Source organism: Vidua chalybeata, chromosome 18 (assembly GCF_026979565.1).
Source record: "Vidua chalybeata isolate OUT-0048 chromosome 18, bVidCha1 merged haplotype, whole genome shotgun sequence".
Classification (NCBI taxonomy): Eukaryota; Metazoa; Chordata; class Aves; order Passeriformes; family Viduidae; genus Vidua; species Vidua chalybeata.
In genome coordinates, this window is record NC_071547.1 from 5,580,378 (window position 1) to 5,595,756 (window position 15,379).

The window sequence follows — 15,379 nt, forward strand, 5'->3', positions numbered from 1 at the left end:
TTTTTTTAGCAGTTGTACTATCCAAGTACTGGTGAATGTTGAAATCTTGTCATTATAAACATATTCCAGATAAATTGAGTTCTGCAGGCTTTAGAACAGATTACACAAATTGATGCAGTCTGTTCTTGTTCTTGAGACAACAGAATTTTGACCTAGGTTAGGACTAGTCCAGGTAGGAACGACTGAGAAAAGTAATAGGAATCTTGAGTATCTGTCAAGGGAAAGTTGTGGGGCAGGGAGCTTGAACTTTTTATAGCATTCTTGCCAGAAAAAAAAAGCTTGGAACAGCAAATAAGAGATGCTCAGAAGAACAAGAGAGAAGTTGAACAAGCCTTAGAAGAGAGCCATCCTAAAGCAGTTGCTGGGGTATAGCACACTGTAAACAATGCCCAGCTGGAGAATATCCTCTAGCACTTTCTCTGCCTCTAGAGGCATGGTGGTTATGGCTGCTCTGCTTTAAGGAATGGTTCATGAGCTGTATGATAGAGGAGTTTAATCTTTGTATCATATCCATGCCCAACTGTAGGGCTCCGTTTCTCAGCAGAGAATAGCATTTCTTAGTCTGAAAGAGAATTTGTACCTGAATTCACAGATTTTTGCTGTTTGTGTTATATGGAATTAACACTACAGACTGTGCCTCTGGAAGGAGGAGTTGGTTTATTTACCTTTCCAAGCTGAGACAGCTGCTAGAAGAATATAATTAAAAAAAAATACAATATCTATTTAGAGATAAGGCAATTTACATTAAAAATACTTTTTAAAATAGTAATTTCAGGCATTTTCAGTGTTCCTTCAGCTTAATTCTTAAGGATACAGCTTACATTTATAATTGTGTCATAATCTTTAAAGCAATTAAGAATGTGCTGTTTGACTGGGACTTTATGGGTACCTCTGTATTTTGGTTTGGTTTGGATTTTCTACTGTCCATTTAGAAACCTGTCAATGAAATGTCCTTGCAGATGCTGAGGGATGACTGCTAATAGTGAATGAAGCAAATTATTGGAAGCATGAACAAAATGGGTTAGTACAAAACATATGCTCTGCTTTGCAACAGGTGACCATATGCTGCCTAACTGAAATGCTAGAAAAGATTGCTTTGAAATCATGCATGTTTTAGGGAGATATTTACATTTTCTGTTGTTGACCTGTTCCTGTCTCTCATTAGCTGATGGGGAATTGATCTCTGATGTTAAGACTCCAGGATCATATTTCTAGTACTGAGGCAGGTCTTGGATTATTCAGTGGGGGAATAAACTTCATTCAGGATGTTTAAAATTTGGCAGCTAATCCTGGCAGAGCAGCAGCTCTCCCCTGCTGTCCTACAGGTTGCTTTTCCAAGCCCCCGTTGTTGCTCTCTGGGGTGGATGGAGAGGAGCTGGGGAGCAGCTTCTGGAAGGGCTCTGATGCTGGTTACAGCCTGAGATTGTTTCTGGGGCTGGCAGCATGGTCACAGGAACCCTGATGGATAAGCAGTGACTGATGTTAAGTCTAGATGGGTGAGCAAGGGAGGAAAAAAAAATTGGTTTGCCCTCTGATTTCTTTCCTGGTGCCTTTTTCTTACCTTTGAATTCTTACTTTCTGATTGCTTTTAGTTCCTGTGTGAAATCTCAGGACGCTACCAGGGAAACACACAACTGTTTCTGAACTTCAAGGTGAAAATGATTTGCAGGAGAATTTATAAAAGTTCATGATCCTAAAGTTTCAACCCCACTCTTCTATAATAACTAAGACAGGAAAAAATTATAATAAGCTCTAACTAATTCAGAGTTAATCTTTGTGTAGCTGAATTTCTCTTCTCATGTCTCTTTGAGGGTAGAGAAGGAAGCTTTGGTTTGTTTTGAAATGTGATTGGTTTAGTCCTGCAGTTGGAGGTATTTGTTAAAAGCTCTTTGTTGTATCTAGCCACACAAGTGCAGTAAAAGAGAATTAAATTAGGAAAAGAGAAAATTTCTTACATGTGATGCTCCTTAAGTGTTATTTTTAATATGTCTTATCTCTGGTCCCTTGACATGGACCAGGTCTCAAAGACACTGAAAGGAAATGCCAGAGTGGTGTAGAATCTTGGAATTCCCAACCCAGCCCTGCAGGGTCTGTTAAAATAATCACTGGTGCCTGAGTCGTGGTTATCCTTCAGGACAATTTTATAGGTGGCACTATTTCTGTCATGTTCTGATATTTCATCATGAAATTACTTACAGATGGGTTGCAGGCAGAGAAACTAGGGTTGGTATTTTTTATCTCAAGAGACCTTACCTTTCTTGAAGAAAGCTAATTAGTAGTGCTCTGGAAATCACTTCAGTGCCCTTCTTAGGGTCAAAATTAGGGATCTGACAGAGAGAATTAAAGTGCAAATAAGCAGATCCAAAAGTTGGCTATTCAGACATGTCTCAAAGTTCCAGCAGGATTTACTTTTTTTTTTTGCTCTACCATTGCCCAAAAGATGGGTCATGCATGAATATTTGCATCAGTGTGCTAGTCTGGTAGGTAACTTACTACTTCTGTAGTCCATATAGCAGAATCCTGAAAATTTGTCATCAACTTCATTTTATAGCACATTTTGTGATAAGAAGTGTTTGCCAACCACCTTTCCCCAGCCTGCCTGCCCAAAGCCAAATGAAGTTTCTGAAATTGTAGTGTGAGATTTTAAGCTGCTGCATTGACTGAAGATGTCTCTAGACTGAAAATGAGAAAGGCAGAGCTTTGTTTTCCCCTCAAATAAATATCAGAACAATCATTTAACTTTCAAAATATCATTTAATGGCTCTTGCAGGCCTGACACATCCCCTTGCATCAATCACTTGTGCAAAAATATTAATATAAAGTTAATACTTCTTCCAGGTAATAGTGATCTGTTATCAAATATTTTGGATTCTGTCCAGTCTGCCAGTTCAGCACTGGGAAGGAGTGGGCATGACAACTGACCTTGAGCACTGTGCTGGACATTCAGCCACAGGCACTGCTGCACGACATCCAAATTCCCTGTGGCACACTTTCCCTTGGAGCTGTCAATTGCAGCACCAAAGCTTTGCAAACAGCCACAGCTGTGTTTTCACGGTACAGCTCAACTGAGTTCTCTCTGGTTTATCTGTCTGGGAAGCCCGCTGCTGTGATTTGCCCAAGCTGTTTCCATAGTCTTTGGAAAAAAGAATTGGAATTTTGGGTCTCCTGTCTATATGTAGAGTTCGTGCTGACTCCTCAGGCTCTGCTGCTGAGTGAGTGATGCAGCTGTTAACAAATATTAGTAGTAGTGAAGTAATGCAGCACCTAGAACACTGAATATTTTGAGCGGGAATTCAGAAACCTGAATAATGTAGAACTGGCTGTTATTTCTGTATATTCTGGTGTGAGTTCCTTACCACCACATTTTGTAGAGACGTTCAATGAAGGAGCTATTCAGGCAGCCATATTAATCATACATATTGGGGATGCTTTCTAGCCAGTTTCAGGTTTGCACAGAATTGTTTGACAGGTTACTTTTCAACTTGCATTCCAATGAGAAGTTTTTATAAGTTGTAACCTCTCTAATTTTTTAACCCTTATTCTGTTTTTCCAGCTTGTATACTGAGACAGGTCTTGTAGAAAACGCTGATCATGAAATTAACACCTTCATTGCATTAAATGCTCACAGTAGGTCATAATTTTACAGGTTCTCTTCAGTTCTGACTGTTCTTAACTTTGAAACCACAGAGAGACCAGAAGAGGTAGGTCATGGGCTGGATGTTAAAGATTCCTAAGAGTTTTAGGAGAAGAACTCAAGACTGTTCCTCCATTGAGCAAAATCAGGTCTGAGGCAAAAGCACTTGGCTATACCCCATTACCTTGCACACCCAAAGTGTGTGTGTGTAACACACACACACACCAGTTTTATTGCTTGTGTTTTCCACACATGCACCCCTGACTTTCCTAAAGGTAATTCTGTCCTGCTCTCAGAGTTTTGCAACCACCTCAAATTAAGTGAGACTTCTGAAAAGAAGGGAGAAGAGAAACTGTAATGCAACCAGACAGAAGGCAGTGTGGGAACACAGTTATTTACTGTGGCAAATCCCAAATCCTTATTACCAAAACACTCATAATGGTGGTGCTGCTGCTGTGGCAGTGCTGCACTGATTTTATTGATTTTATCCTTCAGAGGAAGGGATGTACCTTTATATACCTGCAGCACTCTCCAAAGGAACCCCTTCTCCATTCTGCAGATACAGGGTAACATTTGACAAAGAATTGAGGAGTTGAATCTATCTGAGCTTTTTGTTCTCTGTGTTGGTAACAGAGGTGCAGTTATTTGAAATATCAGTTAGATATGTGAGGGGGGGAAAAAAAATTTAGAACTAAAATATCCAAACTAAAAATGCAGCAATATCTTACCCTGTGTTGTCATCTGGATGAAGGTTTTGGCAGCACTTCTGCCAGGTTTTGAGTGTTTTAAATACAGATGTACCTTAGTAAAGAAGATGCAGCTGAAGTTTGAGTGTAGCCTTGTAGAAATATAAGTCAGACAAGCTGCGATATAAAAAATAAAGTATAGAATAAAAATATTAGAAAAATGGCATGGACAGCCTCGCTGTAAGCAAGAGTCTTGTTTTTGATTAGTAGGCAACCTTTGTTGTTTAATAACCAAACAAAAAGAAGCTTGGATACAGTAAATCCCAATGGTTTTTGCAGATTCTGTAATTGAAATATATGAGTACATATGCTTGAGTATATATGCTGATGTCAGACAAAATGAAGTGGCTTGTTTGAGATCAAGGTTCACCCATCTTCTGTTAATGTAAAGATGAGTGCCTTTCCCTGGATCTGTGTGTTGGTGGATGGTGGCTTGTAACTGTTTGTGCACAATTGTGAGCCAGCTGGGCCTGAAGCAAAACTGGGACCCCAGGGAAGAGAAGGGGAGTGGTGGGCAGTGGCCCACTCATTGTGTGCTCCAAGGGGTAGGGAAATAACTGCTGAGTGTGGAAACTCAAACTTCATTAGGAACTTTGGAACAAAAGTAATTTAAATTGGTTCCATTTTTACTTTAAGAACAGAACATTGAGTGTCTACCTTTACAGTTGTCTCTCAGCATAAAGACAGCCAGGCTATTTTCATATTTTTTGCAAAGACTTCTTTGAGGTTTCATTTGTTAGGAAGCCTGTGCTCCAGCTTGTCACTACTGTGAGAATGGGTGGGAGGCCAAGGGAAGCATTTAGTTTACTGGAGTTTGCTGCATTTGTGGGATCCTTTGGCCTGACTTCAGAAGGTATTTAGATGGTTGTAGCTGACTTGACATTACTGAAGAGAAATGATGTCTTTTAGCTGTTTAAACAAATTCATAGTGTGTTATGGAAAGTATCTGTGTGATATTAGGAGAAAATTCTTTACTTTGAGGATGATGAGGCACTGGCACAGGTTGCCCAGAGAAGCTGTGAATGCCCCATTCAGTTTGGATGGGGCTTGGAGCAACCTGGTCTAGTGGAAGGTGTCCCAGCCATGGCAGGGGATTGGAATGAGATGAGCTTCAAATTCCCTTCCAAGCCAAACCATCCTGTGATTCTATGGCTCTCACAAATTGATTTTTTGAGTCCTAATTTTTCTGACCTCTTTCTTGCCTCCAAAACAAGAGGGAGGGGAAATGGGAGGGTGACTGTTGGCATGTCACTTTTTAATTAAGTCATGGACACATCAGACTTAACGTTTAGGCTCCTGGTAATTTTTTTTTTTCTTTACACAAAAATCCCTTGCTGAGTGCAGGGATATTGGGTACTTAAGAGTTAAATAATCTTGCTTTGGAAGCAGCTGAACAGTTTACACTCCTTGCTGGGCTGTACAAAAATACTTTTCCTTTGAAGTACTCGGAGGAGCGGCTGAGGGTAAAACCTGGAATGGGGTTGTAGCTAGCAGCCTGCAGTGGGCTTAGCTTGGAGCAGGCAGCTGCCTGCAACTGCAGTGTGAGATGGCAGAGAAGGTCAGGGTTTCTTTCAGTCTTGCCATCACTGTCTCAGTGTGAAGGCTTTCTTTCTGAAATTCTTCAAATGCTATTTTGTTCTTATAAATTTTTTGATTAGGACACATTGCAAGAAATATGGATTAAAAATATCCTTTCCCATAAAGGCGTGAGAAATACAGGGCTCCTGTTGGAAGTTCCTTGACTGCTTCTGATGTGATCTGGTAGTGAAGTGCATCCTGCTGCTGTCTGGGATGAGAAGGATTCACTTCTGCTGAGTGGTGTTAAAACAGGTCAAACTCCAGTCTGGAAAGAGCTTTCCAAAGCTGGCTAGAACCTGTGAAATCTCAGGCCCGATGTTCCACCTTAGCCAAGCTGAGCTCTCAGTGCAGCAAGAGCTGACAGGAGAATGACAGTAGTGGCACTTGCCCCAGATGGAGGAAACTGAACCATGATGTTTGTTAGAAAAGCCGTGGGTTAATAGCACTGCACAGTGGGGAGCTGTGTGTCCTCTGCTGTCAGAACTGTGCATGGCACTGCTGGCTGCTCCTCTGGAGAGCAAACCTTGCCATGGGCAAAACCAGGGGCACACTGCCTCTGATACACGTTGTGTCTGCTGCCAGGACCAGCAGTGGAACTAGACAGACTGAAGTTGCTCCCTGGTTTTCTAGGGCAACGCTGTGTCTTTTGGATTAATAATCTCTTGTCATGTGTTTTTTGGGGAAATGCCATTACATGAAAGTGAGGAAAACAAATTTCCTTCTAGCAATGCCACTAAAGGGACAATCAAAAGCAATTTCCCCAACAGCTAATGAGGGGTAAAATTAAAATACCTATTGAAATTAAAATATCTAAATTAAAATATCTATTGAAGACTATGATAGTGCTGCAGGTCAGATCTCCAAATTTCAAGGCAGAGTTATCTGTAATAATAATAGTAATAATAGTGATGATGCCCTTTCATCTTTAAGAATCAGACATTTGGCTGTTGGTATGGTCTCTATGTTTCTATCCCTGCTGCTCTGCCACTCAGTCTTTAGCTTTCTACCTCTGCCTTGTTTTTTTTTGTTTTTTTTTTTTTTTTTTTGAACAAAAAAAAAGTGTCAAGAATTTAGTTGCTAAAACAGGCAGCATTTTCCTCTAGGGTATCTGCTGTTGCTTTGCCCAGCTGAAAGAGTAACCATAAGTTGTCAGGGTCATCTGTTCTTTAAGAGGAGCAAGCTGCAGGCTGGCAGGAGGGCACAGGCAGGCTGCCCACATGTTGTTGCAGTGGCTGTGTGCAGGCTGTGTGTTCTGTGTGTCTGCTGCTCCGGGATCACAGGGCACACATGCCGGTTCAGTGTGTTCACAAAGCTGCTCTTGGACAGGAATGGGTGCTGCTGCCTTTTCCAAAACTGTGCAGGCAAAGCAGATATTATCAGGGCTGGCCCTGGGGCATAAAATAGAAAGATCAAAGGAAGTGGCAGCAGCACACAGAGGCTCTTCAAAGCCTGAGTAAGGGAGGATTGATAGAGAAAAGGAGAATGCTCTTGCTGATGTAATCACAGCCTGTGAGACAGGTTGGTTTTTTTTTTTTTCCTTAATTTAAACAAAGGCACAAAGACAGTCCTTGTTTGTTTAGAGAGGTGAAACATGTGCCACAGAGATAGAGCAGGGATACCTCAGTATATAGAAGGTTTTCATGAATAGCGTGGAGCTCAAACATTTTGAAGTGTCGGCAAAGTTGCAGTTTTTCTTATTTTGCTTTGCACAACTTCTGCATGTGGCATTTTCTCACTTGTGGTGCCCATGTGGAATGAAGTAGGAAAATGGCAAAGGAAGGAATGCTTCTTTTCAGGCTGCCGTCCTTATTAAAATGGAAGCTCATTTTGTTTTCTCTTGAGAATGCTGGTTAAAAATTTCTGGGATTTGTATGAAAAGAAGTTAAGCACAGGCAAGGTGGAGTTGGAGGGGAAGTGATAAACCAGATCCATTGTCAGGAAGCACAGGCTTGTTCAGGCACAAGCTGTGAATTGGAAAGAAACAGTTGTTCTCCCCCTTTATCTGTGGAAAGGGGGAAGAAGAGGTGAGACTTTTCTGGAACAGATGTGCAGGGGTGGAGGGAGTTTTCAGTCTTCTCTGTTACAGACTTCACTTTATATGCTACAGCTGCAGAAGTGTTTCTGAACCTTCATTTTGCTTATAAAAGTCCCACCTTTATAATTCAAAGGGAACCTTGTGAAATTGTGACCTAGAGCATGGTAGTCCAGCTTTTCCACCCAAAGCTGTGCCTTTATGGTGTATGGTAAATGACCTGAGCTAGCACAGTCTGAAATCCAAAAGTTACATGAAGACATGACTCAAAGCCTGAATGAGTAACTACTACCAGAAAGGCAATGCATATCAATTAATGTTGTTGCATTGATTTTACACACGTTTGGAGCTCAGGCAGGACAAGCTCTTCTGCCTAGCTGGTGAGCAAAGCCTCTTGGTATAGAGTGGAGGTCCATGGGAAGGAGAGGCTGTCCCTCTGTAAGTCTTTGGGAAGCTCTTAACTCCAAAACTTTAAATCGGCTTCACCATTTTGCATTGTTTCACTTGTTGGTTGTTTTAGAAGAAAGACCTAATGGGATTATCTCAGTCCCAAAATGTTTTCCAGGATGCCAGAGATCAAAGTGGTTGTTTCTGCTGGCAAAATCTACAGCTTTCCTTCCCCTGTAGGTCTGAGACCATTTGCAGTGCAGTTCAGATTAGTACACAAAATTGTGGTTCCCTGAAGTTTGAAAATCTATCATGAGGGAAAAGTGACTGCCTATATTGTTAACTTTAATACCTTCTTCTGAGGTCAAAGCTACATTTATAGTCTGCTGAATCAGTTTATTACCTTAACAAGTCAAGCAGTAAGGTCCCTGCTGAAAAAGGGATTCATCCTCTTTGTTGTGGAGTATGTGGGATGATACTGGCATTCTTGAGTTGCCTCATGTGGAAATTTCTAAATTTTGCTGGTCAGCATCAAAACGTTTTCTCTTCACCCTCCTGCATGTCTCTTCTGCCATGCTGCTTCTACAGATGTGTGTGATTTGATACTTGACACTAATAGAAAGTGCTTCAATACACTTAAAATAGTCTGATTTTGGTTTCTACTTAGCAAACCTTCAGGCACCAGGAAATCTGCACATCTTACAGAGCTTTGAGATGGGCTCTGACATGTACTTGTGTTAGTGCTGCAGGCACTTTCCCCTCACCATACACAGAGGCTAGAGAAAAATTCTGGGATGGGAATCCTAGCAGTTACCATGGCTTTCTGCTTTAAAATACATTCTTTTTGGAAATCCCACCCAAATATGTGAAGGACAGGCTGTTCCAGTCTGTTGTAGAGGACAGTTAATAAAGCAGAGGTTTCTCTCCCCATAGAATAGGGTAAATTGATGGGTTCTGCCATCAGTATGGCATCCCCATTCTTTGCTTCTACTGAGCAATAGAATGAAAAAAAGGAGATTTCAGCTGATTTCCTGTATGCCCTAGTGAGTTTGTGCAGCCACTTCTGCCAGCGGTTATCTGTGGCCTTTCGATTCATGCAGCCAAGTGAATTAACACAACTGCCATGCTGAGTTAACCAAAAAAGTTCCTCTGCTCCAGTGACTGGCAGAAACCAGTAGCAGATATTTGTGAAGGAATGTAAGATTAGAGCAAGCATATGGTGAGAATTGTGCAGTACATGCTTCCAGGCTCTGCCAGCTTGTGGCTTAGGTCTTCCCATAAGGATCAAGTTCTACAGGAGAGCCCTTGATGGGTTTTTCTTTCATATTTTTTTCCAGTCCATTACTTCATGTGTTGTCTAAATTTGAGAGCTCCCAGGGAAGATTGGTTTTGGGGGTTGCTGCACACTGTGACATTGTACTTTGTTTTCTAAGAGCAGTGGAGTCCATGTTGCTGCATGTAGTGCAGGAGGTGTAGAACAGCAGTTTTATTGGCATGTCTGACAGGTACCTACTTAAATTGCTCATTAACAGGATTGGAGGGAAGACAACTAAATCTCCAGAATTTTTCTCATTCCCTTACTATTCAGTGTGATTTTTTTTTTTTATGAGCTGCAGGGGAAAAAACGTTGCCAGGAAGTAATTGTTCTTTCTGTCTCTTCCTAATTCTGTGCAGCAGCTGCCTTGTCTTTAGCTGCTATTAATGGTCAGAGCTTTGTGAACAAAGGAGCGTCGGGCTGATGTAACTTCTTCCTCTGTTAGACATTCCCTCTGAAGCCATCTTTTGTCTTGATGGCCGTATTGTAACCATTGATATACTGATGAATGAACAGGAAACTGATGATGATAGTGAGCAGATGAGTTTGATCATGAACAGGTTTTACTCAGACGCCAGCCTGAGGGAGTATATATAGGAACAGAGCTGTAGCACTGTCAGCTACAATGTCTGATTTGTTCATTCAGTTTTCTTTTGTGTAAGAAACCAGAAAAGGTTGTTAATCTAAGAGGAAATGTGCTAACTTTTTATAGAGATCAACAGTGTTACAGGTAGAAATACAGTAATTCTGTCTGTTGCCTCATCATACAAAGATAAATTTACTTGAATGGCTGTATTTTTGGGGGGAGATTGTGAATTCTTGAGCTAGAATGACTGTTTCAAGACTGATGGTAAATACTTTGCTGTACTGTTAGCTACCTGAAAGGGGCTGCATGTTGTGTGATAGTCACTGAAGCATCCTAACCATGGCTTTTCCAGCACAGATGTTTTTCTGATATGGCCTTTAGTGATTGTGATATATATTAACTTTATATAGATAGATAAACTATTCTCAAAATGCCTGATGGAATGGACTCTTACATTTATTTTTAAAAATGAACACCAATTCAGTGTTATTTAAATACTACAGACAAAATTAGAGGTTTCCCAGCAGTGGAGGGCAAAGATGTCCCTGTGAGTGTGGTTGTTCTTTTCACAATGCCTAGCCTTTCCTGTTTGTTTTTGTGATTCGGCAGAGATTCCATTGACTTGTTTTTATTTTTGTGTCTGTCACATTTTCTGCCTTGTCACTGTTTATATCTAGTTGAATGTGCCTTTTGTGGTCCTTGGTTAAAGGGATTCTCCCAAGTCACAGCTGTATGTACAGCAGGTTATCAGTGCTGATCTTGGTTAATTGTAATACAAGCTGGAGGCATGCACCAGGAAGAACGAAGAAGCATCATAAAAAGCTTCTGAAAACTGTGGCTAAGATTTCTTTCCCTTCCTAAGAATAAAGTGTATTCTGAAAACCTTGACCTTACACTGAAAATTTCATGGGATGTTGCAATTAGTAGGAAAGGTAAGAGAGTAAATTACCAGAGAGCAAAGCAGAAGACTTGGTGAGCACCATTGGGCTCCAAGAGCTTGAATGCTGCATATAAAAGTGCACTGCATCATAAAAGTGATGAGGGAGAGTAGATAATGGAGCAGATGGATCACAAGCTATGGATCATCTGAGTCATGTGTCAGTGTGACATTCATTGAAAAAGACCTGAATTTTAGCAGTTTGGAAAAGAGGCTGTTAACAAGAGACTTGGACTGATGTCAAGACAGTGATTAAGGAACAATTATTGGTTGTTCCTTGCAATATGATTATCAGAGCATTCTCAGTGAAATTCACAAAACAGCTTTACAGTAAAGCAAAAGAAAGTACATTTAAAAAACAGTAGATTGTGTTTCTTGCTGTAGGATGGTGTAAAAGCCATAAGTATGTGTGTCATTCCAAAGGAATTAGGTAAAAACATGGAACATAGATGCATTGCTTACTTAAACACAATATTCTGGGTGAAATCTCAGCTCTGGAGGTCTTGATCACTGATAGTCATAATTAAGAGGCTGTATCTAAAGCATAGTCATTCCTTATTTTTCCTGCTTTTCATATTCTCTGAATTTCTGCAGTTAGCAGCTGTTGGGGATAGGTTCTGGTTGGATTTTTTGGTCACACCCTGCATGGCTGCTTTTGACTTGCCCAACATTGCATAGGAATCCTGTGGCAGAGGAAGCAATCCCTCTGTTGGGAAGCATTCAGCTGCTTTAACCACAACACTGTATTTTCTTTTCTCATAGTATCTTACCTCATTCCCTGCACTGTCCAAACTTCCTGACATGCGAGGGGAATGTCCTGCAGCCAGCCCTCATTCACCCCACACTGCTGTGTTTTTGGAGTGCAGTTCACAGCATGCATTTCCCAATCAGTGAGGCATACCTCAGTGTTGAGGTGTGCCAGCAGGAGATACACAGCACTACACCCAAGCCAATAGGCTTGACTGGATTTATTAGCATGGGTTGTATGCCAGGGCTGGAGGGGTCGGATGAGAGAAAAAAGGGGCAGCATGGGGTGGGAGTGAAGTGGTGAAGGGCCAGTGTGGAAGAGAGGGGAATTGAGGCAATAGATTAGTGACCATATCAAGGAGGAATCATCTGGAAAGAGATGGGAAAAGGAGGAAGAACTTTTGATGTATCCTGAAATACAGCACAAGCATTTGAAATTTAAGGTTGAATCGGGCCGATGATTTTAGTTATTTTAATTAGGGGAAAAATTTAACTTTAGAAACTTCTGGTACCTGTTTTTTTTCCCAGCCATACATAGGGTGCTGTAATATGATAAGTATGAACATTAATATTTCTCAGAAAAAGCTGAGAAAGCTGATTTACTGTTCTGTAAAACAGTTCACTTTTTGTAGTTTTTTATTCAAAGCAGAATTTAATTTTGTTCTTAGATCAGGAATAAACTCTTTGTAATGAAAAGGGAGTGCTTCAGGTCTCCAGAATTCCAGAAACTTCCATTATTGTTCGTTTGACTTTAAATAACATTAATTGAATCCTTCAGGCACCAAGTGCTGAGTTCCTGCAAGTGCCTTTGATAAATGAAAAAGAGCAAAGAAGTGATAATTAGTTGGGTGCAGAATAGTTCTGATTCTGGTTCAAGATGTCAAAGCATAGGCTGTGAGCAGGGAGTGAAACTGGCCATCAAGTCAGCTTTTGATCTGACCAAGAGTTATGAATTGTGCACTGGACTGAGTTGTGGAGCCTGTGTTAAATTTAAGTTGGTTATTTCCTGTGCAAAACAAAACAAATTAGGCCTGAAAGAGGGAGGATGAATTTCACAGTGTGTGAAATAGGAATGTTTGCAGAGACTGGTTCAGCAATGTGCTACGTTAGAATTAAGCACAGCTTTTGATTTTCAAGTCATTCTCTCTACTACGGAGCATTCTTCAGTGGTGACTCAGGGTAGAGCTAATCTCACTCAAAATGGTTGCCAGTTGCCACTTGGAACAATAGGACCGAAGCCACAGGCTGCCATCAGGTGGTAGTTTTTAAGAAGGGCGTTTTTTCCCCAGTGGATTTGAGTGTTTTCTGTCTGGTGACATGAAAGATTGCAATATGCACTGAATTCCTGTAATGGAAAGTGTTGAAGCAGTGCATTATTCAGCGCTTTGTCTGAAATGGAGAACCCAGTGCAGCAGGTAGTTTTCTTTTGTGGAAAATCCCAAATGCTAAACCTTTATATGTTTTCAGGAACAGCTCTTGGCACCTGATTTACATACTGGCCTGTGCTTCTTTTAAAGTACTCAGTTCCTCCCTGGGCAGTGGCATCTCACCTTCCAGTAAAGGAGATGGTGTTCTGTTGTCACATCCTGTTCTAGAGCCTCATCTTGTGTAGCCGCAGAAGAGACTTTGGCTTCGCCTGTATTTCCACAGGAAATAGGTCAGGGAGATTGTGCTGATTGGAGCTGACAAAGAAGTGCACATAAAACAAGGTGTGATGTTTGGATTTTGCCAGAAAACGTGTAAAGCAGGTGCAGAGCATGAAGGGTGCTGTGGAAGTAATGTCTTGAGAACTTTATGCTGGAGAAAGGGGAGGCAGTTTGGAAGCAAACAGTACCTATTGGAGACCTCTGCTTTCCCTTTTGGGTCCTTTCCCTCTAAAAGTTACCTACAAATGTTTTCACGTGGGCAGAAGCCATAAGTTGAGTACAATCCATTGAAGTAATCTGGATTATCAGATGAAGGGAAGGTCAGATGATGAGTTTTTGGAGAGGAAAGCTTGGAGCACAAAGTAGGGAAACAGGGATATGAGAAAGCATGTGACAGCTGGAGTTGGAAACAGAACTTCTGTAAACTTTATTGGTTTGTGAATTGGTCCAGAATGGCTTATAAAAGATAAAGAATCTGACCAAAAGGCAAACTTTGAGAAGCAATTTACGATGAACACTACTTTCAGATTGTAAACTGTCACAAAGATTTTCTTAGAACATTTTTGGTTGTTGCAGTGTAAGCTAAAGTTAAATGTAGAGACCAGGAGAGGCTTTGTAATTTATGACAAAATTCAACACAAGAATATGATAGTTATCCTCAAGTCAGCTATTTATAAATTTAGAAATCTTAAATGTTAAGCTTCACAGAAATCTGTAAGGGGAGGTGTCTAAAATAGTCTGACTAATAGCAGCATAACAAAGAAGCAATGAAGATCCATAATACCCATAGGTGATTCCAATACTTTTCTTTGTCTAATATCTTGAGAGAGAGATGTGTGAAGGGATTTGCAGTAGACTGGGTCAGAACTGGGTGATTTATGGCAGAGGAACGAGGAAAGACTGAACAGAGTATGGAGCACAGGTACTTCCTTATCAAGACAGAGGAATAAATAGGATTCCTTAGAAATAGTGCAGTGTGGGAGGAGCAGCTGGGGGAGAGTGTGGAGAAGAAGAGTGGGTGCTGGAAAGTCTGGTCTGGGCAGGGAGAGCAGGCACTGCTGGAATCCCACCTCTGCTGGGCCTGTGCCTCAGGGTGTGCTGCGAGCTCTGGGAACCAGAAATCCTTATTCCACTGCTGAGCTGAGAGCACATCTCTGAGATGGTGGTTTGTTTGTCTCCATCACATCACTCTGAAAGACACAAAATCAGTGTTCTATTTTAGGCTGTTCAATTTTCACCATATTCAAAAACTTTAAAGGCTATTTTGCACACCACAGGCTGAAGGAACTTCTCTATTGGCCAGAGATCGTATGGTTCATAGACTCTTGAAAGAGTGTGTATGTAAATATTCAAAGATCAGTTCCTATACTAAACTGAGAAACAGAGTTGATCCTTAGGCTGTGAACTATTACATTTCAGCCTTGAAAAAACTCTTTTTCATGCTGACTAAGGCTGACTGTATCACTGATCTGTCTTTTCCTTCCCTAATGGTACTTCCAGACTGACTTGCAGTTAAGGTAGTGATCAAGAATTTTCTAAATTTTAAAACCTTTTTTTACTGACAGCTTTTTTGTATTGCAACCCAGAGGATTTGTTCAAACCATGTAGCTTTGGTGCCATTTGAATTAGCACTCAAGCTGCCACTGTGCTGACAGCAACTGAAACTTCATGCTCCAAAACACACGCTCAAGAAATGTGTCTGCTCATCCTTAGCAGATGCCAGCTGCTTCCCTTCTTTGTTATGGGGAAGATACTGGGCATAACGTGGGAG

General features: G+C 41.0%; 1 protein-coding gene across 5 annotated transcripts in view; it reads left to right on the forward strand.

The window, feature by feature from the left end:
* ZNRF3 (zinc and ring finger 3) overlaps positions 1-15,379 on the forward strand; it is a 67,597-nt gene that overhangs the window by 11,827 nt on the left and 40,391 nt on the right. Inside the window, exon 1 of one of the 5 annotated variants that reach the window (XM_053959089.1) lies at positions 15,313-15,379. The exons of the other annotated variants lie outside the window; for them this stretch is intronic. Coding sequence (XP_053815064.1) covers positions 15,350-15,379 — 30 coding nt within the window. The 5' untranslated portion in view covers positions 15,313-15,349. Of the gene's footprint in view, positions 1-15,312 lie in introns of those variants that run through there. 5 annotated transcript variants of the gene reach the window in all.